At 44.7% G+C, this 27984-nt stretch overlaps 1 protein-coding gene across 5 annotated transcripts in view; it reads left to right on the forward strand.

Annotated features, from left to right (window-relative positions):
- The window catches only part of rhbdl3 (rhomboid, veinlet-like 3), a 129832-nt gene that overhangs the window by 76670 nt on the left and 25178 nt on the right, over window positions 1-27984 (forward strand). For 4 of the 5 annotated variants that reach the window (XM_081380025.1, XM_081380026.1, XM_081380027.1 and 1 more), the window contains one exon: window positions 17078-17190. In XM_081380025.1, the coding sequence (XP_081236151.1) occupies window positions 17078-17190 (113 nt within the window). The remainder of the gene's footprint in view (window positions 1-17077; window positions 17191-27984) is intronic. The other variant, XM_081380028.1, reaches the window with a different exon arrangement.

A 27984-nucleotide genomic window follows, 5' to 3' on the forward strand; every position in this document is an offset into this window, starting at 1 on the left:
CTTTGTCCCTAAAAAGGATGGTGGTTTACGGCCATGTATAGACTATAGAGCCTTGAACAAAATAACTGTGAAGTTCAGTTATCCACTCCCATTGGTTCCCTCTTCTCTTGAGCAACTCCGAGAAGCCAAGATATTCACCAAACTAGATTTAAGAAGTGCATATAATCTCATCAGAATCCGAGAGGGCGACGAGTGGAAGACCGCATTCATCACACCAGCGGGACACTATGAGTACCTCGTTATGCCTTATGGCCTGGTAAACGCCCCTTCAGTCTTCCAAAGTTTCATGGATGAAGTGTTCCGAGACTACCTGAATCATTTTGTAATAATCTACATTGACGATATCCTAATCTTCTCCAGAAACCCAGTGGAACATCAACGACATGTCTCTCGAGTACTCCAACGACTACGTGAATTCTCCTTGTTCCTGAAAGCAGAGAAGTGTTCGTTCCATCAAACGTCAGTTGAGTTCCTCGGTTACCATCTCAGTGAAAGAGGAGTAGAAATGGATGATCGTAAAACCAGAGCCATTACTTCCTGGAACACTCCACAGACAGTAAAGGAATTACAACGATTTCTAGGATTTGCCAATTTCTATCGGAGATTTATTCACCAGTACAGCATGCTAACTGCTCCTCTGACCTCTCTCCTCAAAGGAAAACCCAAGATGCTACTCTGGACTTCTGAAGCCGAGTATGCTTTTCAGTCACTAAAGACAGCTTTCACTACAGCTCCATTACTCCAACACCCAAATCCTGAAGAAAGGTTTATTGTCGAAGTTGATGCTTCTACTACGGGAGTAGGGGCTGTTCTTTCACAATATTCTGCTTCGTCATCCAAACCTATGCCTTGTGCATTCTTCTCCCGCAAGTTATCCCCTGCAGAGATCAACTACGACATTGGCAATCGGGAACTCTTGGCGGTGAAGCTTGCTTTAGAAGAGTGGAGGCATTGGTTAGAGGGAGCTAAGCGTCCATTTTTGGTACTCACAGATCACAAGAATCTTCAATACTTGAAGGAAGCTAAGAGACTTAATCCGCGCCAGGCCAGATGGGCACTCTTTTTTGCTCGCTTCCATTTCCAGATCTCCTATCGCCCTGGTTCGAAGAATGTCCGTGCTGATGCCTTGTCTCGGCTCCATGCCCCTGAAATTTCCAATGAAGAACCTGAAAATATCTTACCTGAAAAGATGTTTGTCAACCCCATTCAGTGGGATCTAAATGAACAGCTAGTTGAATGGTCTCAACATCAACCCAATCCTCCAGAGTGTCCAGCTGGTAAGCTTTATGTACCCGAAAGGTTCCGCACCTCTCTGATTTCTTCAACACATTCCTCTGTTGGCACCGGTCATCCTGGAGTTAACAAGACCTGTTGTACTCTCCAGAATCGTTACTGGTGGCCCAGTATGATGCAGGATATCAAGACCTTTATTCAAGGATGCATTCTCTGTGCCATGAACAAGAATCCCCGACACTTGCCAGCTGGAAAACTGATGCCTTTACCTGTTCCCCAACGCCCCTGGTCACACATTGGAGTCGACTTCGTAACTGACCTTCCTCCCTCAGATGGGAATACGTGTATCCTGGTGGCCATCGATCGTTTTTCTAAGGCTTGCAAGTTAATTCCCATGAAAGCCTTACCTACTGCATTTGAAACTGCGGAACTTATGATGGAGCACGTCTTCCGGAACTTCGGCATCCCGGAAGATATTGTGTCGGACAGGGGACCGCAGTTTATCTCCAAGGTGTGGCGAGCCTTTTTTTGCTTTAATGAATGTAACTGTGAGCTTAACTTCAGGGTATCACCCGCAGTCAAACGGTCAAGCGGAACGGAAGATCCAGGATGTCAGTCGATTCCTTCGTACCTTCTGCCACACCAATCAACATCTCTGGAGCCGATATCTTGTGTGGGCAGAATACGCACAAAATTCTCTTCGACAAACCTCCACTAATCTCACACCATTCCAATGTATCCTAGGTTACCAACCGCCATTGTTCCCATGGTCCGGTGAACCATCAGAAGTCCCTGCAGTTAACGCCTGGTTCCAAGAAAGTGAGCAGGTATGGAATCAAGCTCATCAACATCTCCAACAAGCCCTGAACCGTCAACAACGCTTTGCAAACATTCATCGTCGTACCTCTCCTGGATATCAACCTGGACAACTGGTTTGGCTTTCAACCAAAGACATTCGTTTGAGACTACCCTGTCGCAAGTTGAGTCCAAGGTACATTGGTCCATTTCCCATCGTAAGACAAATTAACCCAGTTACCTACCAGCTCCGTCTACCGGCCCAGTATCGCATCCACCCTACATTTCACGTCTCTCTTCTGAAATCCCATCATCCATCTGTTCCTGTTCCGTCTACAGATCTAGTTCAGGATGATAATGTTCCAGTACCCCCCATTGAAGAAGAACCCATCTACACTGTAAGGGAGATCTTGGATTCCCGACGTCGAGGTGGTCAGTTGGAGTACCTGGTCGACTGGGAGGACTATGGACCAGAGGAGAGGTGTTGGATACCTCGTAGAGACATCCTCGACCCCATGCTACTCACTGAATTCCATTTACAACATCCTGAAAGACCTGCTCCAAGACCTCGAGGTAGACCCCCACGACGTCGAGATCCTAGGTCCGCTGGCGCGGACGCTGGAGGGGGGGGTAATGTCAGAAATCAATCAAGTCCGTTTCAGTCCACCACTCAAAGATCACTCTCTCCAGAATATTAATTCCACACACCTGTTCATCATCAATTACCTCATCAACCAACCTATAAAACCCTCACAATGGTATCAGTCTTTGTCAAGTCTCCAACAGGAACAGTTCACATGCCGTTGTCTTTGCTGCCGCTGATTCTTTCAGACTCCAAGATGTAATGTATACTTACCTGACATACTAACCTCCGTATCCTGTTGTTCCGTCTTCAGAATCCTTGCCCGACTCCATGCTGTCAGAGATCCTATGCTCCTTCAAGAGTTCCAGTGTATGTCCTCCGAATCCGCTTACTGCTATCTGCATCTGAAAGAGAAGAGACAAAGTTATTGAACAAGTGACTACTTGACATCAGCTCATCTAAAGTGAACTTGCTTACCTGCTGTCTGCCGCACTTCGACTTCACGAAATCTGCACTTGATTTGAATATATACTCACCTTGCACTCTGATCATCTGTGAATAAAACTTCACTTATACCACTTACCTCTGATCTCCTGGTTATTATCCTGACATTGACAGAGCAGCCATCAAGTGTTAGACAGTATTCTAAGTTATTACGTGAGGACTTTTTTTGTCCAATTATTAGAATCTCTGTTTTTTTTTCAGAATTAAGTAGTAGGAAGTTGCTAGTCATCCAGTTTTTTTATATCAGCTATGCAGTCCATTAATTTTGTGAATTGGTAAGTTTCGTCAGGGTGTGAAGAAATATAGAGCTGCGTATCATGAGCATTACAGTGAAAACTAATGCCATGCTTCCTAATGATATCTCCCAAGGGTAGCATGTACAGAGTGAATAGCAACGGTCCTAGTACTGAGCCTTGTGGTACACCATACTGAACTTGTGATCGATAAGACATCTCTTCATTTAATGCTACAAACTGATTAGGGTCAGATAAGTATGATTTAAACCATGCTAATACAATTCCACTAATGCCAACATAATTTGCGAGTCTATTTAAAAGAATGTTGTGGTCAATGGTGTCAAGTGCAGCACTAAGACTGAGTTACACTAATAGAGAGATACAACCACGATCGGATGATAAGAGCAAATCATTTGTGACTCTAATGAGAGCTGTCTCAGTACTATGGTACGGTCTAAATCCTAAATGGTCCTAAGTGGTCTAAAACGGTGAAAATCCTCGCAGATATTATTCTTTCTAAAAAGGAACATAGTTGTGAAGATACTGCTTTTTCTAATATCTTTAGAAAAGGTAGATTCGAGATCGGCCTGTAATTGACTAATTCTGTAGGATCAAGTTGTGGTTTTTTAACAAGCGGTTTAATCATAGCCAGCTTAAAAGTTTTAAAAAGTTTTAATTAATGATATTAAGAAGAGGACCTATGACCTCTGGAAGCATTTCTTTCAGTAGCTTAGTAGTTGTTGGTATAGGGTCTAACATACATGTTGTCGATTTAGATGATTTAACAAGTTTAGAAAATTCTTCCTCTAGTTATGAATGAATACAAAAAATTCTTAGGGAGACAGCAATGCACTACCTGACTATACTGTAATAGACGGTTGCATAGTTATAATTTTCTCCCTGATATTATCAATCTTATAAGTGAAGAAGTTCATAAAGTCATTACTGCTGTGCTGCTTGGAAACTTCTGGGCTTGAAGCTTTATTTTTCGTTAGTTTAGCCACTGTTTCAAATAAATACCTAGGGTTTTGTTTAGTTTCTTCTAATATGTTTGAAAAATAAGCAGATCTAGCAGCTTTTAAGGCCTCTCTGTATGCAGTCGAGCTCTCTTTCCATGAAATGCGAAATACCTCTAGTTTTGTTTTCTTCCAGTTGCGCTCCATTTTTCTGGCTGCTCTCTTAAGGGCCTGAGTGTGCTCGTTGTACCACGGCATTGGACTATTTTCTTTAATCTTCTTTAAGCGCCATGGAGCAACTGTGTCTTAAGTGCAGGAAAAGAGAGAGTTAAAAGTTTCTGTCGCAATATTGAGTTCTCCTAAGCTATCTGGGATGCTGAGATGATGAAACTGATCAGGAAGATTATTAATAAAGCAATCTTTAGTGGCAGAAGTGATAGGTCTAACATATTTGTAACACGGAATAGCACTTGGGAGCACTTTGACTCGGCGCAGTAAAAAGTCACGTTGGTTCTAATGACAGAAGTGAGAGGGAGAGGGGGAGAGGATTTTTCAGGCATGACTTTTTACTGCACCGAGTCGAAGTGCTCCCAAGTGCTACTCCGCCATACATTATAGTTATCCTTTTTACCCGCTTAGAAAAACCCCACGTTTTATTTTGTGTCACCATATTTGGTCGTGTAACTACTCGTATAACTGTATTTAAATAGGGAAACAATGGAGGTGTTTGGTCGCTTCTAACTTCATCTCTGTTTGGTCCCTAATGAATGAACTGGGCTAAGCTAAGTGCTATCAAAGTGTCGCCGCGCGCCAGAGCGATTGAGTGCACGCACTGAGATGAGAGAGATATGTATCAACTCGTCTTAGTTAAGGGAATAACATAGTTTAATATGAAAAAACGGTGGAGTGTTCCTTTAAATGCCAATCCCAATGCATCTTTTTCGCTATCTACATGTATATTAAAATCACCAACAATTATGACTTTATCTGCAGCCAGTACTAACTCTGATAGAAAGTCAGCAAATTCTTTGATAAAGTCTGTATGGTGCCCTACAGACTTTAGACATTGGATAACATGCCCTAGTTTACCCAAGCTGGTAACACTTTATAATAACGTTCAGTTGTAAGGCATTTATAAGTGGTTAGTTAATGATGAACTAATCATTTACAGAACATTCATAAATGATTAGCAAGTGATATACTAACATTTTATGTATGTTTTGTAAATTCCGTTACAAGTCATTTACTAGTGATTAGTAAATGATTAATTAATTATTTACGAAACATGACTATGCATTCATAAATGATTAATAAGTGATATATTAATTATTGTATGTATATTTTGTAGATTCAGAAGTCATTTACAATTGATTAGTAAATGATTAACTAATCATATACAAATGTTTAATAAATAATGTATTTTTTGTATGTATGTAGCAATTAGATGGTGCAGAAAATGCTGTAAATGCCTTGAATACATGTACAGATCATTTGTAACATATTTACGAGTGATGAATAGTTTACACTTTAGATTAGGGGATGCAGAAAGTGTTGTAAATCATTTATAACACATTCTGCATCCCCTAATCTAAAGTGTAAACTATTCATCACTTGTAAATGTGTTACATATACATTCGTAGATTCGATTTGTTGATCTTATGCCTTTTTGATTCTTGAAGTGGTAATCTACGAATGATGTGTAACACATTTACAAGTGATGAATAGTTTACACTTTAGATTAGGGGATGCAGAAAGTGTTGTAAATCATTTATTCATGCGTTTACACATCTATAACAGGTGTTGAACACTGTAGTGTGTAGTGTAGTGTGTACTGCAGTGTAAGTGCTGACTGGTGAGAGTATAGACAGCTGTCTTCTGTAGTGTAGTGTACTGTAGTGTGTAGTGTAGTGTGCACTGCAGTGTAAGTGCTGACTGGTGAGGGTATAGACAGCTGTCTTCTCTGAAACACACGGAGTCTTTAACCACTGTGCACCTGATGTGAGCAAAACATTAAAAAAAAAAGTAACATAATTTATTAAACATTTATGAAACGCATAGTCATGTTTTGTAAATGATTAGTTAATTATTAACTAATCAATTGTAAATGACTTCTAACTAAATCTACAAAACATACATAAAATAATGAACATATCACTAATTAATCATTTATGAACGCATAGTCATGTTTTGTAAATGATTAGTTAATCATTAACTAATCAATTGTAAATAGTGTTGCTTTCGTCAACGAAAATTATGACGAAATATTGTCGTCAACGAACCGTTATCACCTGACGAAAACGAGACGAGACTAGACGTTAATGCATGGTCATGTGACGATGACTAAAATACATGTATAATGCAATATCGTTGACGAATAAAAACGAGACTAAATGTGGTTTAAAAAAATAAAAACTATGCTAAAATGTCTCTTCATTTTCGTTGACCAAAACGAGACGAGACGAAATGTTATAACGTCACGACGAATGAGAGAGTTGTGCGTGAACCCATAGCTTTGTCGGCTTTAAATTCTGGATTGCGATCTGGTCACCCGATTATCAGCGAATTTAACAATATATTACTCCATTAGTTATTCTATTAAAATGTCTCATTGATGTATTTGACACATTCATAATCATTACTTTTGCCGGTTCTTTGTGACAGCTGCATGTTATTGGCAGCGTCTCTGGTTACATGAACACGTCACCGCATCAGCACCAGAACATGGAGATTTTATTTTAGAGAATAATCGCACAACCTATTCGATATCCTATAATTAAATAAACTAATCGAATATCCAAAAATCGTGACTCATCCCTGCATGAAATCTCTTGTTTCTTTTCCCAAATCTTCACTCACGTCACGTCTCACCCATTTTCTAAAGGTATTATAAACGTTTCTTGGTTCGCTTTTAATTAGGCCTATTATATTCGTATTCTTTACTGTGGTAAAGTAGAAAAACGCTGTAGGACAGATGGCCTACATTTGTACTTGCATGTCAAATTCTTTTTAACACAGTTTGTGCTTGTTATAGACATAGGGCGCGTCAAGTTTAGTTGTAAAGCGCGTTTCACACGCGCGGGTGATTTTTAGTTTCACTTTCTCTGGCAGCGCAATCTCAAACATAGCCTAAATATTTCGCCCTTGTGGAGGATAAAATTCGCTCTTCAAACCAATTTACATCAAGTAGAAAACACAAAGATATCATAAAGAGATCGATGGAGATCGATATCTTCGTGTTTTCCTGCCTGTGTCCCACATCCCTCTCAAAGCGCAGAGTGTATATCACGCGTCTTTGTGTGGAAATATAAAACGAGTTTTTTTTTTAATAACCCCCCAACCACCGCCGGTAGTTGGTCCATTACCGCGGTGGTAAAAAAAAAACCTGCCACCGTCACAGCCCTAAATATAGGCCTACTAAATAGCCTATAATAAGATAGCCTTGTTTGAAATTCTATATTGACTGGGTTAAATAGAATCACATTACTAAAAAGAGACTAAAATACAATATTTCATTGACTAAAACTAGACTAAAATGTCATCAGTTTTCGTCGACTAAAACTAGACTAAAATGTCATCAGTTTTCGTTGACTAAAACTAGACTAAAATGTCATCAGTTTTCGTCGACTAAAACTAGACTAGACTAAAAAGAGTATGAATGTGACTAAAACTAATAAAAACTAAAATGACAGCCTGACACAAAGACTAGACTAAAACTAAAATTAAAACAGGCTGCCAAAAACAACACTAATTGTAAATGACTTGTAACAGAATTTACAAAACATACATAAAATATTAGTATATCACTTGCTAATCATTTATGAATGTTCTGTAAATGATTAGTTCATCATTAACCAACCACTTATAAATGCCTTACAACTGAACGTTATTATAAAGTGTTACCCCAAAGCTTTGTAAATTTCAGGTTCTTGTTCTATGAGAATAATTAATCTGACCTTGTCCTGCTTCTTATTATTTTAGATCTGGGTCCAGATTTTGCTTATATATGATCTATTTGGCGATGTTGAGGAGAGCCAAGTATGTGACATGAGGAATATTGCCTGTAGTTAAAAGTTTCTTTGTCACCCAGATATGTCATTATTAAGGGTCAGAGTCACATACACTGCTGTAGGTGTGTAGGACTTCATCTGTAACAGTTTTCCATGTGCACTGCTGAAGGTCAGATAATTAGAACAGTTGGAGAAATGGTCAGGGCTTCAGAAAAAAACAGGACTAAACAAAGTTGGAGCAGGAGTGGAATTGGAAAAGGACTCATGCCAGAATCAGGTCACGCTTATTTGACAAAGTTTGCACACATCTGTCTAGGCACCTCCCACAAGCACAGCATGCTCGCAATTTGCATGATTTTATTGGTTGTCTAGGAACATTGCAAAACGCTAATTGGCTGTTAGGGAGAGCGGACTGGCCGGAGAGGAGCAGACAAGCAGTCATCTGAGTGTGGTGATCTTCGAGTCGCACCACCACCACTTATAACGTTCAAACAAAGATCAGGCAAAAAGAGGAAAGGAAAGTAAAAATAGTGAGGGAAAACAATTCCACACAATTTTCTTTCCAAAGAGACCAAGCGAGAACTTATATTGTTCAAGCGAGGCAACTGCGACTTACAGTACCAGTCAAAAGTTTGGAAACATTACTATTTTAAATGTTTTTGAAAGAAGTCTCTTATGCTCATCAAGCCTGCAAAAAAAAACAAAAAAAAACAAAAAAAAAAACAGTAATATTATGAAATATTATTACAATTTAAAATAATGGTTCTCTTTTTTAATATAATTTAAAATGTAATTTATTTTTGTGATGCAAAGCTGAATATTCATCAGCAAGTACTCCAGTCTTTGGTGTCTTATGATCCTTCAGAAATCATTCTAATATGATGATTTGATACTCAGTTATTATCAATGATGGAAACAGTTGTGCTGTTTAATATATTTTTTTGGAATACTTTTTTCAGGATTCATTGATGAGTAAAACGTTAACAGCATTTATTCATAAAAACAGCATTTATTCAAAATAAAAACATTTCTAACAATATAAATCGTTACCATCACCTTTTATCAATTTAACGCATCCTTGTTGAATTAAAGTACTAATTTCTTTAAAAAAAAAAAGTTATTGTTCCCAAACTTTTGAACGGTAGTGTATATTGTTACAAAAGATTTCTATTCTAAATAAATACAGTTCTTTTGAACTTTTTATTCATCAAATAATCCTGAAAAAAGTATCTCAGGTTATAAAAAAAATATTAAGCAGCACAACTGTTTCCAACATTGATCATAAATCAGTATATTAGAATGATTTCTGAAGGATCATAAGACACCAAAGACTAGAGTACTTGCTGATGAAAATTCAGCTTTGCATTTGTTTTTTTACTGCAGGCTTGATGAGCATAAGAGACTTCTTTCAAAAACATTAAAAATAGTAATGTTTCCAAACTTTTGACTGGTACTGTATATGCCACGATTTATGTTATGTAAATAGATGCTTGCTGCACGGGAGTCTGCATTTTCCTACATAGTGAGAAACGTCTCGGTTACTGATGTAACCCTCGTTCCCTGAAGGAGGGAACGGGAGACGTAACGTCGACGTGACGACGTAATTGGGATCACTTCAGGGAGCCCTATCAACTTCGAGTGTCTACAGAACGAGCCAATGAAAGTTGGCGTGCGTGAATCGCGTCACGCGCCCCCGCCCCGCCGCGCGGGTATAAACAGGAAGCGGGCGCACGCACACATTGTTTTTCGCTGAGGAGCCGAGAATTGTGACGGCCATGCAGCGATGGTCAGCAACGGTGGCGACGGGACGTTACGTCTCCCGTTCCCTCCTTCAGGGAACGAGGGTTACATCAGTAACCGAGACGTTCCCTTTCAGTCGCTCAGGTTCAACGTAACGTCGACGTGACGACGTAATTGGGATCCCATGGAAAACGCCACGGTTGCTGCCACATCCAGCGCCCTACGCAAGACTCTCAGACCCCCAACTGCTGGGGCAGAAGACCTGCGTAGAGGGAGTTCAACTGCTGTTCCATTATACCCCACACAGCGGAACTCTTGGATAACACTGGGAAAGCGTACCTCTCCAGGGGAAAGAACGCTGCGGAGCCACATCCTGCCCGAAGGGAGGTAACATGTGGAGAATACACATATGGACTGGCCGAGGGGGCAGTGCGACATATGGAATGTCACTGGGGTGGCTCCACCCGAAGGGGGAGACACACCGGACAGTGACGGCAGAGCAGACTCTGCCAAGGGAAGACACGGGCTCACCGCAGGGAGCTGGTCGTGGAAGAATACACATATGGGATCGCCGCAGGGATCACCACATATGGAACCCAGCCTAGCACAAGTTACACAAGCATACGAGCACTAGGCCTGGCGTCGGACGCTCCGCAACGTCCGACTGCCGAAGGGGTGCGGAGGAACTCACAGGGTTCGCCAAAGGGGAACTCGACTGGAGTAAAAAGCGTATGTATCCGTTCCTAGGAAGGGAGTGGCGCAGCAAGCCGACACTAGAGCGGGAACTTCGGTGTTACCGGCTAGTAGAAGCGAGCACACAGGAAGAAACCGGCTCAACACGTAAGCTATAAAACCTAGCGAACGTGTTAGGTGTCGCCCAGCCCGCAGCTCTACAGATGTCTGTCAGCGAGGCGCCGTGAGCCAGCGCCCAGGAAGAAGCGACACTCCTAGTGGAGTGGGCTTTCAACCCAGGTGGGCAGGGCACGCCTTGGGCTTCGTAAGCCAAGGCGATGGCATCCACTATCCAGTGGGCCATCCTCTGCTTGGAGACAGCCTTCCCTTTCTGCTGGCCTCCGTAACAGACGAAGAGCTGATCTGAGGTCCTGAGGCTTTGCGTTCTGTCCACGTACAGACGCAGAGCGCGAACGGGACAGAGAAAAGCCAGGGCTGGGTCTGCCTCCTCCGAAGGCAGCGCTTGCAGGTTCACTACCTGGTCCCGGAAGGGAGTGGTAGGAACCTTGGGCACATATCCGGGCCGGGGTCTCAGGATGACGTCAGAGTTATCCGGGCCGAATTCTAGGCACGATTCGTCGACCGAAAATGCATGCAGGTCCCCTACCCTCTTGATAGAGGCCAATGCAACCAGGAGTACTGTCTTACAGGACAGAATTTTTAACTCAGCTGATTGCAGAGGCTCAAAGGGTGGTCTCTGAAGTGCCGAAAGGACCAGAGACAAGTCCCAAGAGGGTATAGAGAGTGGGCGAGGAGGATTCAGTCTCCTCGCTCCCCTCAGGAACCTGACGATCAGGTCATGCTTTCCCAAAGACTTACCATCAACAGCATCGTGATGTGCGGCAATAGCGGCAACATACACTTTAAGGGTGGAGGGAGACAGCCTTCGCTCCAGCCCTTCTTGCAGGAAGGAAAGCACAGCTCTGATCGAGCAAGATCGGGGGTTCTCCTCATGAGAGGAGCACCAGTCAACGAACAGGTTCCACTTCAAAGCATAGAGGCGCCTCGTAGAGGGGGCTCTAGCGGAAGTGATGGTGTCAACTACCGCAGGGGGTAGGTCACTTAGAACCTCCGCGTCCCGTCCAGGGACCAGACATGGAGTTTCCAGAGGTCTGGACGCGGGTGCCATAGGGTGCCCCGACTCTGAGAGAGCAGGTCCTCTCTCAGAGGAATGGGCCAGGGAGGGGCTGTCGCGAGGAGCACTAGTTCCGGGAACCAGGTCCGGTTGGGCCAATACGGCGCAACTAACAAGACCTGCTCCTCGTCCTCCCTGACTTTGCACAAGGTCTGTGCAAGAAGGCTCACTGGGGGAAACGCATACTTGCGAAGGCCCCGGGGCCAGCTGTGTGCCAGAGCATCCATGCCGAGGGTCCCCTCGGTCAGAGAATAGAACAACTGGCAATGAGACATGTCCGGGGCGGCAAACAGATCTACCTGAGCGGTCCCGAAGAACCTGAAAATCAGCTGGACCACCTGGGGATGGAGTCGCCATTCTCCCGGTAGCACCTGCTGCCGTGAGAGCTCGTCGGCTGCACGGTTGAGCAGGCCCGGAATGTAAACGGCACGAAGCGACCTCAGATGCTTCTGACTCCAGAGGAGGAGATGGCGGGCGAGTTGTGACATGCGGCGGGAGCGTAGACCACCTTGGCAGTTGATGTACGCAACGGTCGCAGTGCTGTCCGTACGGACCAGTACGTGCTTGCCTAGTAGCAGCGTTTTGAAACGGCTCAATGCAAGACGTACTGCTAACAACTCGAGGCAGTTGATGTGCCAATGCAGTTGAGGCCCCGTCCACAGACCTGAAGCTGCATGCCCGTTGTACGTGGCCCCCCAGCCGGTGGTAGAGGCATCCGTGGAGACCACAGAGTGCCTGGACACTTGTTCCAGGGGAACACCTGCCCGCAGGAACGAAGGGTCCGACCACAAGCTGAGAGTTTGGCGACAGTGCGGAGTCACTTGGACCCGGCACGAGCCGCTCTGCCACGCCCATCTCGGGACTCGATCGTGGAGCCAGTGTTGGAGCGGCCTCATATGGAGCAATCCGAGCAGCGTAACCGCGGCTGCAGATGCCATATGCCCCAGGAGCCTCTGAAACAGTTTCAGTGGTGCCGCTGTTCTGCGTTTGAGCGTGCTCACGCAGTTCAACACTGACTGGACACGGGCCTCGGTGAGGCGCGCTGTCATGCTGATCGAGTCCAACTCCATACCGAGAAAAGAGATCCTCTGCCCGGGGGTGAGTTTGCTCTTTTCCCAGTTGACCCGAAGCCCTAGGTGGCTGAGGTGACTGAGCACCATGTCCCTGTGTTCGCACAACTGCTCTCTCGACTGGGCCAGAATAAGCCAGTCGTCGAGGTAGTTGAGGATGCGAACACCACGCTCGCACATGGGAGCAATGGCCGCCTCCGCGACTTTCGTGAAGACGCGGGGCGACAGGGCCAGCCCGTAGGGTAAGACCTTGTACTGATATGCCCGTCCCTCGAACGCAAAGCGGAGAAACGGTCTGTGTCGAGGGAGAATCGAGACATGAAAGTACGCGTCCTTCAGGTCGATCGCTGCAAACCAATCTTGGGGACGGATGCATTTGAAAATGCGTTTCTGCGTAAGCATCTTGAACGGTAGCCTGTGAAGGGACCGGTTCAGGACGCGCAGGTCCAAGATTGGTCGTAACCCACCACCTTTTTTTGGGTACAATGAAGTACGGGCTGTAGAAGCCGGTCTTCATATCGGCTGGAGGGACCGGCTCGATCGCGTCCTTCGCCAGTAGGACTGCGATCTCCGCCCTGAGCACCGGGGCATTGTCCGCCAGAACACGGGTGAACAGGATGCCCCTGAAAGCAGGGGGGCGCCGGGCGAACTGAATCGCATAGCCGAGTCTGATGGTACGGATGAGCCAGCGAGACGGGCTGGGAAGCGTTAACCAGGCTCCCAGAGACCGAGCAAGCGGGACTAACGGCACCACAGACGTACCCGGGGTGGGGCAGCGCGGCGGAATGCAGGGACCCGACTCGGACGGCACAGCGGCCCGAAGTGGGGTCTGAGTGTGTGGTGCAGCACATACCTGTGAACTCACCCGTGTGTGGAGGCGACAGCACGTCCGGAACACAGCCACTGCTGCTCGCTGGCGATGAAAGAGGGGCTCGGGAGTGACAAGGCATGGCGGCGTCGTCGACTGCCAAGCGCACCCTCTTGGGGCCCAGAGGTTTCAGAAATTGCTCTTTTTTTGAAAATGTGGGTACCACTGACCCGTGGGTCAGTGGCGGAACAAAAAGAAAAGGAAACAAAAGATTCTCCGCCCGGCCCTCCACCGGGGGAAGGAGTGGCGCCTTCGCCATCTCCTGAGGAGCAACTTGATCCACCTCTGGGCCGCCCGTCTCAGGGTCGTTTGCACCGTCGCTTGCCTCCTGGTTTGGCAGCGGCCTGGACGGGCGGGGTCGGCTTCCTGCGGCTTGCTCCACGCTGAGGCCTGGATGATGGCTGCTGCTGCTGGGGCTTAGCGGGAGCGGAGGACGCCGCAGAAGGCCGACCACGGCGACGAGCAGACGGAGGGTCTGCGGCCGGCGGACGGGTGGGAGCAGCAGGGGTCCGCCGGGGCAGGATGTGCCGGATGGCCTCCGTCTGCTTCTGTGCGGCCGAGAACTGTTGGGCAAAGCTCTCGACCGCGTTTCCTTCGTCGCCCGGAGGGCGAGGTCGGTTGCCACACGGAGCTCCCGGAGGAGCTCTGGGTCAGAACCACCCTCGTTCATGTCCATGAGCGCCTGGGCCTGGTGGACCTGCAAGAGCGCCATGGCATGGAGGGCGGAAGCAGCCTGTCCACAGGCCTTGTAAGCCTTCGCCGTTAGACCGGACGAAAACTTACAGGCCTTGGACGGGAGGCGTGGATTACCCCGCCAAGAGGAAGCGGACGCCGGACACAGCTGCATCGCGACGGCCCGCTCCACTGGGGGGATATCCACATACCCCTTAGCTGCCCCGCCGTCGAGGGTGGCGAGGGGTGAGGAGCCACTAGAACGGCTTCGGGCACTATACGGTGCCTTCCACGTCCCAGAAAGCTCCTCATGCACTTCCGGAAAGAAAGGTACCGGGGCGGCGCACTGAGAACCAGCACGGCCCGCCCCGAGAAACCAATCGTCCAACCGAGAAGATTCGGGACGTGGTGGAGGATTCCACGCAAGCCCGACCTTCTCGGCGGCCCGGGAAAGCATAGCAGTCCATTCTGGATCCGGCTCGGACAACGCTACACACCCCGAGGGGGGCAACGCAGCCGAGTCGTCATTTCCAGAGGACAGCTCCCCCTCCGATGCTGCGATCGACATCTGGTCATCAGCCGGAGCCCCAAAGGAAACGGTTGGTCGTTCCGGAGAAGGACCAAGGCGTCCATTAAGGGGCTCCAGTGGCGACAGCGCTTGTGAGGCGTGAGGGGCCCGCGGAGGATGACTCGACGGGGAAGCCCTCACGGTAATCCTCAGATCACCCTGGTCATGCGCCAAAGTAGGTCTATTCTGCGGGGCAGAATAGACACTAGATCGGGGCATAGGCGAGGGGACTGCACCTCCCTTGAGGTAAGCAAGTCTCGATCTCAGCGCTGCGATAGTCATATTCCCGCAATGGGAACATGAGCTATCCACAAAAGCTGCCTCAGCGTGTTGAATGCCCAAACACGAGAGGCAACTGCTGTGGCCATCTGCTGGCGCCAGGGAACGACGGCATCCAGAAACGCACAAGCGGAATGACATCTTGAAAAAGACGCAGGGTCACGCTTGTGTTGCTCTTTTAGTAAAAAATAAAAAAGGATTTAGAACTCTCTTTTTGTGTTGAGGCACCCAGGGGTAGCCGCAGTGTGAATGCACACACAGGGGAAACGCCCACCGAACCGACACACACACACACAGACACAAACACAGTGCTGTGAAAACAGCAGTTGAGAGCTGCAATGCTCGCGGCCACCGCTGATCGCGCCGTCACACCAACACAGGAACAGAGAGAGATGATCCTCTTTGAAGTCTTCAAGGCTGATTCTCATAGACAAAAAAGTCTCACAGAAACTCGGCTCCGAAGTGAAAGACAATGTGTGCGTGCGACGCTTCCTGTTTATACCCGCGCGGCGGGGCGGGGGCGCGTGACGCGATTCACGCACGCCAACTTTCATTGGCTCGTTCTGTAGACACTCGAAGTTGATAGGGCTCCCTGAAGTGATCCCAATTACGTCGTCACGTCGACGTTACGTCGAACGTGAGCGACTGAAAGGGAACAACTTGTTTAAGCTCATGAAGCACTTATCGTACTCTAAACACCGAAGTAAAGTGTGTGACTAATCTTTAGAGATAAACTGTAAAAATGGAAAACAATATGGAAAGTATGTGTGGAAACTTTGTGTGGATCTTGTATTATTGAGCAAACTTGAATATTATTGATTGATAATTTTAAGATGGCATTATTATATTAAACTGTAAAAATTCCATTGTTACTACCAAACACTGTTAAATAGTTTGGAAAGGTTGTAATGTTTTGGAATACAAAGGACAATGTCTCCAATTACTTTAACATGAGATCACAGCAACAGCATTTTCAATTATTATATATATTAAGATTAATTGGTTGAATTAAAAAAAAATATTTAAAAAACTCTTGTGCTAATCTAATATCTAATAATAATAATTTGAATACACTCACTGACTTTAGATAAGCAGATGTTCTTGGATTTACCACTGACATCTGGAGGTTGGGCAGGTGGGTGGCATAATAATCATATTTCTTTTCTTTCGCTTTTATGATCTATGATCAATTGAAGCATCGTAAAAGAATAGTTTACCCCCAAAAAAATCCATGCAACCAAAATTTTCAAGCTTCAAAAAGTACATAAAAACATCATAAAAGTAATTAAAATAAATAGAGTGATTTAATCCAAGTTTTCTGAAAAGATACAAACTTTTTATGATGAACAGGCTTTCTGATCAGCACACATAAATGGTGTACAGTACATCAAATATGGTAAACAGAAACTCAACGGTGCATGCTTGACTCTTGAAAATTGCATTGCTGAGTTTTGTCCTTTCATTTATTAAGGTTTTTCTCTTTAATGTCACTCAGTTTATGTTGTGTGATCCTAAAATGTTATCATTTACAGGTAGTTGACAAGTAGTACAATATAAGATTAATCAGCTTTACATAACCAAACCTGTTTATATACCCTGCACTAAATCCAAATATACCAAATTGTAAAAAGGACATTCATCCCTTCCTCAAACACATCTGTAATTATGGTATTGCTAATGGCTGATTTATATGTTTCAGAATAGAACACCTGGGCCTAAACATGGCCATGCAACTTTTGGTTGGTGTGCCGTTAGAGATGGTCCATGGAGCTTTGAGAATTGGCCTGGTGTATGTATGTGGTGTACTGGCAGGTGAGTCAAATCCAGTTACTGTTTATGATGAGAAAGTGTGCTTTTTTAGTGCAATCTCTTTAAAAGCCTAATTATAATAATAGAGAGTCATTGAAAATTCACTGGAAATTAATATTTCTAAAGTGCGGGAAATAATTTTTTTGCTGTTTTAACTTAAAAAAAAAGATTTTTCAAATGCAGCCTTTGCACGACATTCATCTGTCAGTCACCTTGATATTGTGTCGATGTACTGACTTATTGAGCCCCATGGAATTTGCATGCGCCACTCCCCGGACATATGTGTGATGAAGACGAGCCCACCAGCTCGCCTTCGGGGAGAAATGTGAGTCCGTGTACAGATGTAGAAAGGATGGCGCACTCACAGAAGCACTTTGTGCAAGGTGGAATTTATTTACAGTGCCAATAAGAAGACATTCCACAGTGAAGTATATATACAGGTGCACACAAAAAGAAAAGAAAAACCCTAAAAAGTACACCAACAAAAAAATAAAGACGAAAACTCTTCAAAAAAAAAAAACTTTCTACAGTACACCAGTACACAAAGGTTTTGTTTGCTTGAGGCACCACAGTTGCACTCTCGCTTCCTGACTTCAGGTTTGGCCTTGGCTTAAATAGGCCAAACCCCGCCCCTTTTTGGGCCACACCAATTCCAGGAACGTATAACAGTACACATACAAATACTTCATCTATTTGCTTATCCACAATAATCCATATTATTACATGGCTTGGCTGAATTCCAATGTAGAATGCGGTCTGTTATTTCTTTATAACAGACCGCTGCGAAGTATAACAGACCGTTGCCATGAAAAACAGCGCGTTGCTATGGACGCGGAACGGACTATTTTCTTTAGCGGAAGCAATACAATCGTTTTTAAATCAATAACCCCTTTTTAAATCAATAATTCGCGGCAAATTATTTATTTATTTTGTAGGTAGCCATGTAATAAGCGGGATAATGTATAGTGAGCCGGTTGTTATAGTGAATAACAACCCCTTCAGGCTGATTCAAGATCCCTCCGCTTCGCGTCGGGATCCCGTTCAGCCTGTCGGGGTTGTTATTCACTATAACAACCGGCTCACTATACATTATCCCTTACATAATTAATTCCCAATATATATATATATATATATATATATATATATATATACATATATATTAATAATAAACACATAATACATTCACACATAATACACTTAACACATAATGTTTTCATTTGAATACACACATGAACACCTATTCACACTAGACAATGGTTTCGTCAGCTTCCGGTTTCGATGTGCCGGCGCGACCCGGCCATGACGTCATAAACGGCCGTCGCTCGATCGTTCGGTTCGGCCGGCGCAATTTTCCCGCCGGAAGACTGACTACGACCACACAGACAAACAACACAGACGAGACGACAAGACAGTGCAGTGTAAGTGTATGAAATGACCGGGGAATGAATATGGAAGGGAGAGTGGAGAAATGGATAAATGTCCATGTGCTATCATCATCGCGTGTGCACCCGTTCCTATGATAGCGCCTATGGCAGGGAGGAACGAGACGTTGATGAATGAGGTCAGTATGTATGTGCGTATATATGCGTGTATGTGTGTGTGCCAGTGCTGCTTCCCCAGCAGTGGCAGCTAATGTGACTTTATCACATCACCTTCCCCCTCTCCTAGCCGCCTGCTGGCCAGAAACCTGGACAGGTGGTCGGCTACCACGTCGAGTCTGCCCGGTCAGTGCCGTATCTTGAAGCAGCACAGCTGCAGGGCGAGGTACCACCGTGTGACTCTGGCATTGTGGTCCTTCATGGACTGAATCCAGGTTAGGGCCCGATGGTCGGTTTCTAGATCGAACTCTCGACCAAGGAGGTAGTAGTGCAAGCTGTCCAGGGACCACTTGATGGCGAGACCTTCCTTCTCGACCGCCGAATATCTAGTTTCCCTGGGCAGTAGCTTACGGTTGAGGTAAACAACTGGTCTCTCTTCTCCAGCGCTTCCCTGGGCAAGGACCGCACCAATCCCCGTTGTGGACGCGTCTACTTGCACCAGGAACCTCAGAGAAAAGTCTGGACTCTGCAGGACTGGGCTGGAGCACATCTTGTCTTTTAGCGTAGTGAAAGCTATCTCGCAGTCATCGGTCCATGGAATAGGGTTCTTCACCGGTTTTGACAACAGATTGGTCAGGGGGACTGCAATGGAGGCAAATTTGGGTACAAATCTCCTGTACCAGCCCACCAGTCCTAGGAATGACCTCACTTCTTTCTTGGTCTTTGGTTGTGGGCTCCTTTGGATTGCCTCCATCTTGTCAATCTGTGGTCTCAGTTGTCCGTTGCCCAGGTGATACCCAAGGTAGTTTGCCTCTTGCTTTGCCCACTCGCATTTTGAAACGTTTAATGTCAATCCTGCTTCCTCTATCCTCTTTAGGGTTTGTTGGAGGTGTTGAAGATGCTCTGCCCAAGAGTTGCTATGGATTACCACGTCATCCAGGTACGCCGCAGACCAGTCTTCACAGTCTTGGAGGACTCGGTCCATCAGCCTCTGGAATGTGGTTGGTGCCCTGTGCAGGCCAAAAGGAAGGACTGTGAATTGATATAGTCCTAGTGGTGTTCGGAATGCGGAGTATGGTCTGGACTGAGGGTTGAGGGGTGCCTGCCAGTATCCCTTACACAGGTCTAACGTGGTGATGTACTGGGCTTTTCCAATTTTCTCCAGCAAATCATCTATTCTTGGCATGGGGTATGCATCGAATTTAGATTGGGTGTTGAGCTTGCAGAAGTGATGCAGACACGCAGGGATCCGTCCTTCTTGGGTATGATCACCATCGGGCTGCTCCACTCGCTCGTTGAAGGTTCTATCACTCCTAGCTCCTTCATCACCTTGATCTCTTCCTTTAAGGGTTCCACCAGCCTCTCAGGCACCTGGTAAGGACGTTGGCGTGATGTTGTTGGATCGGAAAGGTGGATGGTATGTTGGGTTAGCTCAGTCCATCCAGGCCTCTGACGGAACAAAGCGGGAAACTGGTTCAGAAGGTGCTGCAGCTCTTTACTTTTGGAGTCTTCTAGGTGCGATAGATTCACCACAGACAGCTGCCTTTTTGCATCCTCTGATTCCTCTTCCACCTCCACCTTCCTGACCAGAAGAGATGTTTCGGGTCCCTTACCGGGTGGCTCCTTCCACTCTTTCAGCAGGTTCACGTGGTAGGTCTGCCTGGTCTTGCCCTTGTCCGGATGATGAACTTCATATGTGTCTGGCCTCATCTTGTGGACGACACTGTATGATCCTTGCCATTTAGCCAGTAGCTTGCTCGTCGAAGTTGGCAACAGGAGTAATACCTTCTGCCCCGGTTGGAATTGTCGTAGCCTGGTGTGTTGGTCATACCATCTTTTCTGTGCTCGTTGTTTTTCCTGTAGGTTCTCTTTGGCTTGTTCTCTGTACTGCTCCAGGCAATCTTGCATCTCTAGAGCATACTGCACAATGCCGCCTTTCTCCTCCATCTTGGATGCAGGTTCCTCCTCCCAGCCTTTCTACAGCAGGTCCAGGGGTCCTTGTACCTGCCATCCGTAGAGGAGCTCAAACGATGAGAATCCCGTTGATGCTTTGGCTACCTCTCGGTAGGCAAAGAGAACAAACGGTAGCTACTTGTCCCTGTCTCGTCCTGTGTCTGCAACAACTGCTAACTGCTTGTTCAGCTACCCCATCAGTCGTGATGTAAAGTTTGTACCCTGGTCTGTCAGGATCTCCTCAGGTATGCCGACTTTGGAGAAGAGTTGAACCAGGGCATGGATGATCTTTGTTGTGGTGATAGAATGGAGTGGGAAGGCCTCAGGATACTTTGTGGCATAGTCGTTGACTATCAGGATGTAGCGATGTCCAACACTGCTCTTTTCCAACGGTCCCACAATTTCCATGGCGATCCACCTAAAAGGTGCAGAGACGACAGGGAGGGGTTGCAGGGGTGCTCTGCCCCGCTGGGACACAGCACTCGTCTTTTGGCAGATAGTACATGTGTTGCAGTGCGTTTGTACATCAGTGTATAGTGTGGGCCAGTAAAAGCGTGAGCTAATACGTGCATATGTTTTCTGTTGGCCCAAGTGGCCAGCCCAAGGAACAGTGTGTGCAAGGTGCAGAACAAGATGACGACAACAAGATGGTACAATCAGACTAGTCACATCATTCGTTTGCACATACACTTCACCACTACATATTCTTCCTTGCACAGATTCAAATTCTTTCCACACTCAGCTTTGACAAATAAGGGTTTTAAAGTTTCATCTTCCCTTTGGAGTTGTGCTATGTTCCGTGAGACCTTCCAGCCATTAACTTCAAGGCCCTCCACCAAGGCTTCAGAGGCTGGGGTACCCAGGTACTTTGCAAGCTGCCTTTGGCGCCGTAACTTTTTAGGGCCTTTAGTCCCGCCCTGCAACAGACTACTATCCAAGTCTGGCAGTGGCTGCAGACCTGCCCTGGCTTGAGCTCGAGTAAGAGCAGGACATGACAAATTAACAGTGGCAGTGGCAAAAGAATGTTCAGAGTCCTTGATGGTGGGTTGCAAAAGTTCATATAACACTGGCAAGTCTCTTCCTAGAATCATATCAGCTGGTAAATTGTCCACTATGGCAACATTAAGCAAGTACATTTGTTCCTGTACCTCTACCATTATCTCAGCTTGGGGATACTGCGTTACATCCCCATGCACGCATTGAACAGAGGCAGTGTTCACATAATTGACATTATTTACAAAGCATGATTTCAACATTGACAGAGAACTTCCAGTGTCCAAGAGTGCTTTTAGGGCATGTCCATTAGCAATCACATCATATACATTCTGACCCTCCCCCACAGAGTCAAAATCACAGTCCCCTTCTCTAGGCACATAACAAAACCCCGTAAGCGGGACACACAGCTGCCTTGTGGCCCGGCTGCTGGCAGTAAAAGCACAGCAAGTCTTTGGCCGTTGACTTTGGACCTTGTGCCAGGTCAGCTAGTTCAACATGACCCCTTTCAGACCCAGTGTTATGTGAAACACCATGTACAATACATTTGAGTGGTTGAGTACGAAGACCGCCGCGATGAGCATTCAGGTACTGCTGAGCGAACTTTGCTGCCGCCAGTCCTGCCTCGTCTCGTGCTCTCTCACCCAGGTGCGTGTGTCGTAGGGTAGCACCCGAAGAAGCTGCTCCAGGATGATGGCTTCTCAGATCTCCTCTTTGGAGTGCTCCTCCGGTCACACCCACCGCTTGTACAGATTCTTTAGCCGGTGGTAAGTCTCTGTTGGCGACTCTGCAGCTGGGACTGTAGACGATCGGAAGCGGTGGCGGTAGGTCTCTGGAGATATATTGAACTTCTCCAGCAGTGCTTCCCTCAGTTCAGTGTAGACCTCAGCTTGCTCCTCGTCCATTGCCAGGTATGCTTCCAATCAGTGTGCGAAATACCCGTCAATATTCGGGGGGGTCCCGTCTCCCGATTGTTGTGCAATACCGATCTAAATTTTCTCAAAATGCAGTAGGCCTATAAGATTACAATATTTCATGGATGCAAGCCAAGACAATCAGTCTATAGCCTACATGACAACACACACGCACACACTTAACAATTTTTGATAATCCCATGGTGCCTGGAGAAGTGGGTATACTCTTAATTTATGCCCCCAATATTTTTTTAAGCGTCCCAGCAAAGGATGAACACTCTGTGTTATAAACAGTGACATGTAAGACTAGTCTTGCATATTAGTTCACCCCAAAATGGGCCAGTAGTATTTGCACATTATCACTTAACTTTTGCTGCTTGACCAGGGAGAAAGGATCATTATGAAATTAATATTAGCCACAGAAGAGGAGCAGTTTTTGTAATTAATACTGGCCCACAGACTACAGGAAGAGACAACTAAATAATTATGAATTTTGAGTGATTTTTCCCTTAGTCTATCCACACATGAAAATTGGACAACTATTAACCCCCTGAGGTCGGCGGTATCGCCGGCGATACCAGCTCGCTTTTTTTTATCAGTGTAAAAGAAACTCATAAATACTCTGTTGACTTTGATTTTCCATAGGAGTTTCATACATCAATCGATTCTGTTAAATGTGTATTATTTTTGTTTATACTCACAATAAAAACAAAGTGTTGTTCTTTTTGCCAAATAAAGAAAAATAAACGAGTTCTGCCTTCTCTCTGCCAGTGAAGTCCATTCTGAAACGCGTCCGAAAATGAACAATAACTCAGCGAATACTCAGTCATACAGACACACAGGCATGAAGCTTGAATTCTCTTCTTTTAAATGAAGTAATTTATATAAAAAACAAATATTCTCATCTTGTGAAATCTGTATTAAAAGAGAGCGATTCCAGTCGAGGTCATTACAGCTCATTCAAATGTAATGTGACACGCCCACGGAGAGCGCGCGCTATTCAAACGCAAATGACTGAGGTAATCCACGCAAACCTGTGAACGCCCCCATATCAGCTCGAGAAAACACAAGTTTATTCAGATCATTACTTGTTTACACCGTCTCGCAGCGCTGTGAGGAATAATAATAATGGAAAATGTACCTCAGAAGTGCGGGTATATCGAGGACCGAGCTGAGGAATACTGTAGTAAGTTTTTTCTTCTCACGTGAATCGGGTTTCTGTTTATGAATGAATGAACGGCAGAGATGCGCGCTGTTTACCACAGCTCGCAAAAAGACAGTTTAAATTTAAATCGCGTGTGTGAATGAATGATGATGTTTTAGCAAACTGTATTGCTATACTGAGATGAGTAAAAATCGACTGAAATATGTTGAAATAAAATGTAGGCTATTTGTATAAGCAACGTATTAAACTGCAAATTAACATTTATATGCCCTAATATTTCATAAAAACAACGTTACAGTCAGGCGAAATATGAAAGACAACATTTTATTGACTAGATTTGGGTACAGTTTTTACTGTAGAATATACTGCCACATCAAATAAGCTTTTGTTTAGCAATTTCTATATATATAAAATACTATTTTTGTCAAAAATAAAGTCATCAACCTAGATGTTAGCTGTTCCAATGTTGGCTATATTCAAACTAATGAATACATAGATAAAATGTAGGCCTATAATCTTTTTTTTTTTTTACAAAGAAAGAGTACACTTGAAATATTGTTGAAATTGTAATTATTGTTGTAATTGTAACCTTTTTAATAAAATAGCAAAACATATTTACAAGATAGATGTAAGCAAAATCTTAAATGGTCAATATAAGTCTTCTTCTAAATATATCTTTTGTCCTTGCATTGTGGCTTAGTCAGTGTCACACCTGAATGAATGGCTAATTATGCAGAGTGGTTGGGACATTGTATTCTCAGGTGTAAACCACTCCTCGTTCACTCCCCCCTCGCATATTGGCTTTCCAGGCAAAACCTGTTTTACATCAATTTAAATCAATGTATTGTTTTATGTGAACAATAAAGCAAGACTATTTTCACATAATTTTGAAGCCAGAACTCGAAGCGACAACATCCATTAGTCAAAAGTCTTATTGACACATATTTATTATGAGTTTTGTGGTCTTATTTCAGCAACTTTCATTTTTATTTTTTTCAATAACCACGCATAAACATTATTCTCTTAAAAATTCAAAAATATACATGCATGGTGATCACATATTTTGGTAGCCCTGTTTGTGCTATATAGAGTGAATTTACACCTTTGCCATTAACATGTTTATAAATAACTGAAAAAAGCACAAATGTCAGAGCATGTCAGAACACCTCCAGGGCCCAGAAAACCGCTCAGACTCCAGAGGGTTAAAGGGATCACTGCATCACTGTCTTTACTGGGTGCAGGGCCGATGCAGCTAGAGTTGTATAAATACAGATGTTCCAAAAATTATCTTGCTAGGGGGGTTCGGGGGCATGACCCCCTGAGAAAATTTAGATTTTCCTGATCTCGACATATGCATTTTAAGGTGTTTTGAAGGCCAAAAAAATGGACAACATTAGCTTCAAAAGCATGTCAGTGGGCAGTAGCATGAAGTTTTTTTATTTTTTTTATCAGAAAACAGATTTTTGTCGCAATAAATGATCCACACTACAAAATGGAAATGCATAATGTTTATGCTTATTGTTGACAATACACAAATCACATATTCGAAACAGGAATGGCCTTAAGAAATTATTCAAGGATTATTTTGCATAGATGTTACATTTCAAACAAACGCAAATGCAATATCATGTGCTATATAAGCAACACTGACATAGGAGGTTACATTGGCTAAAGTTGTTTGGATGCACATTGTTTTTTAACAAGGAGAGGCAAAGTTGTGCATTACAATGAAGACATGACAATAATTTGCACATCTGCCGCACTTACAAGAGCAATCAACTTGCCAGGTATAGCCTATCGAAAAAAAATAATAAAAATAAGGTATAGCCTATCGAGCATGGCACGCAATCAGTGAACTTGTAAATGAGAGCCTGCAGTATGAATGACCAAACGTGATGTGACAATATCAGCCTGCATTTTGTTCGCAGATTTAGTCACACAAACAGCCCAAGCGGCTCGTGACAGAACGAAAACCGACTGAATGACACTTTAATTTAAGTAGAAAATCTCAAATGAAGATCGTGGAACTCCAGCACACTTGTTTTCAGATCATCCGCGCTTCCTCAGCAGCGTAGAAAGCGCGCGCATGGTTGCCAGATACTACTGAAAATACCGAGTAGAAAACGTGTTCTTTTAACAGAAAACCACTGACTGGGGTTTAAATTATTGAAATCTGGCAACCTTAAGCATGAACGCTCGTAAAAACAGTCTGTAATGTGTTGTCTCCTCCTTTATTCGACAAAAAAGTGGTTTTGGTCAAGTTTTTTTTTTTTTTTAACACATTTCAGTAGGTGTTTTTTCAGTTAGGCTAAATTTTTTCAGTAAAATTTGAGACCCCCTTCAAATTTTGCTTTTGAGGCTTTCAGGGGCAAATTTCGAAAACTGCTTCCAATGTTCGCCCTATCAGCAACGGGACAAGACGGTAGCTCCACTCCTCCTCGGGCCACCTCCAGGTTCTGGCCAGACGCTCGAACCGCCGAAGATAATCCTCGATTTGTTCCCCCTCCTGGAAGCTCGGCATCTTCGGTTCAGCCCACTGCTTTGGCTCTCCCTGTGCTGCGGCATTCAGGGAGTCTTGGAAATAGGTTGGTCTGTGTCTTGTGGATACCTTCGGTGCTGGCGTTGGTAGCTCCATTCGTTCGCTCTCCGCGTCAAGTGAGGTCTCAGCTGGACGAATCAACTGCACAATGGACTCACGAAGACCTGCGCATCAGGGAAACCATACCCTTGCCAGCTGTAGCATCAGGAGTGATTGACTTGGTTGGTTGTGGACTGGGCTTGGTGAGATTCTGGGAAGACTCGTGGCTCCCTCCTCATCCTTCGTATTCTCACCAGAATTCCAGGTCTCCTCCTCCTCTGACGCTGCCTTCCCTGTGGATCGTAAACCCGCCCTGGGTTTTCTACCTCTCGGCGCTGTCTTGCGAGTCATCATCCCACCTCTGCCACCAAATGTGATGAAGACGAGCCCACCAGCTCGCCTTCGGGGAGAAATGTGAGTCCGTGTATGAATGTAGAAAGGATGGCGCACTTGCAGAAGCACTTCGTGCAAGGTGGAATTTATTTACAGTGCCAATAAGAGATAAAAGGAGATGACGTGCATCCACTAATTTAGATTGGTTCTTCAGAGCCAAGTGTTGATGCAAACATTGAATCCATTCACCACTACAAGGGAACCTGGTACGAGGCTAGTGTTTGCGATGCATTAGAGTGGTCTCTCTCCCCTCTCTAAAGCACAGATAAGTCATTGCAAGAACATGACCATGGCAATGTTGCAGTCGCAACTCTCTTTTCTGGTTAGAGAAGGAGTCACATCAGATACTCCCAATTCCGGTCCTTCTGCTATGTACCAGGCTATCTCACACACCAGTGTTTCCCCTAGAAATTTTTCCAGCAGCGGTGCTGTTACGTTTTGTCACGTGGGCATGCACCTCCGGAAGATTTTTTTTAAAATAACCCCTTAAACCATGACTTCTGGCAAGTTTTGTGGATAGAAATGGACATTTTGAGACATACAAATATACCATCAACAGATTCAAGGCATGATTATTGCAGCACGTACCTTGAACTGGTCACAAACAGAAACCGTCATTTTATAATTCATGTTAACCCTCTGGGGTCTGAGCTGTTTTTGGGGCCCTTGAGATGTTCTGACATGCCCTGACATTTGTGCTTTTTTCAGTTGCTTATAAACATATTAATGGCAAAGGTGTAAATTCACTCTATAAAGCACAAACAGGGCTACCATAATATGTGAGCCACGTGTATGTACGTTTTCATTTTTGAGAGAATAATGTTTATGCATGGTTATTGAAAAAACTAAAAACTAAAATTTCTGAAATAAGGCCACAAAACACATAGTAAATATGTGTCAATAAGACTTTTGAATAATGGATGTCCTCGCCTAGTGTTTTTTCTTCAAAATTATGTGAAAATAGTCTTGCTTTATCGTTCACATAAAACCATACATTGATTTAATTGATGTAAAACAGGTTTTGCTTGGAAAGGCCATATGCGAGGAGGCGTGAACAAGGAGTGGTTTACAACAATGTCCCACCCACTCTGCATAATGACTCTGCATAATTAGCCATTCATTCAGGTGTGACACTGACTGAACCACAATGCAAGAACAAAAGATATATTTAGAAGAAGACTTATATTGACCATTTAAGATTTTGCTTACGTCTATCTTGTAAATATGTTTTGCCATTTTATTAAAAAGGTTACAATTACAACA

This window comes from Scardinius erythrophthalmus (genome assembly GCF_964197995.2).
Source record: "Scardinius erythrophthalmus genome assembly, chromosome: 12".
In the NCBI taxonomy this organism is placed as follows: Eukaryota; Metazoa; Chordata; class Actinopteri; order Cypriniformes; family Leuciscidae; genus Scardinius; species Scardinius erythrophthalmus.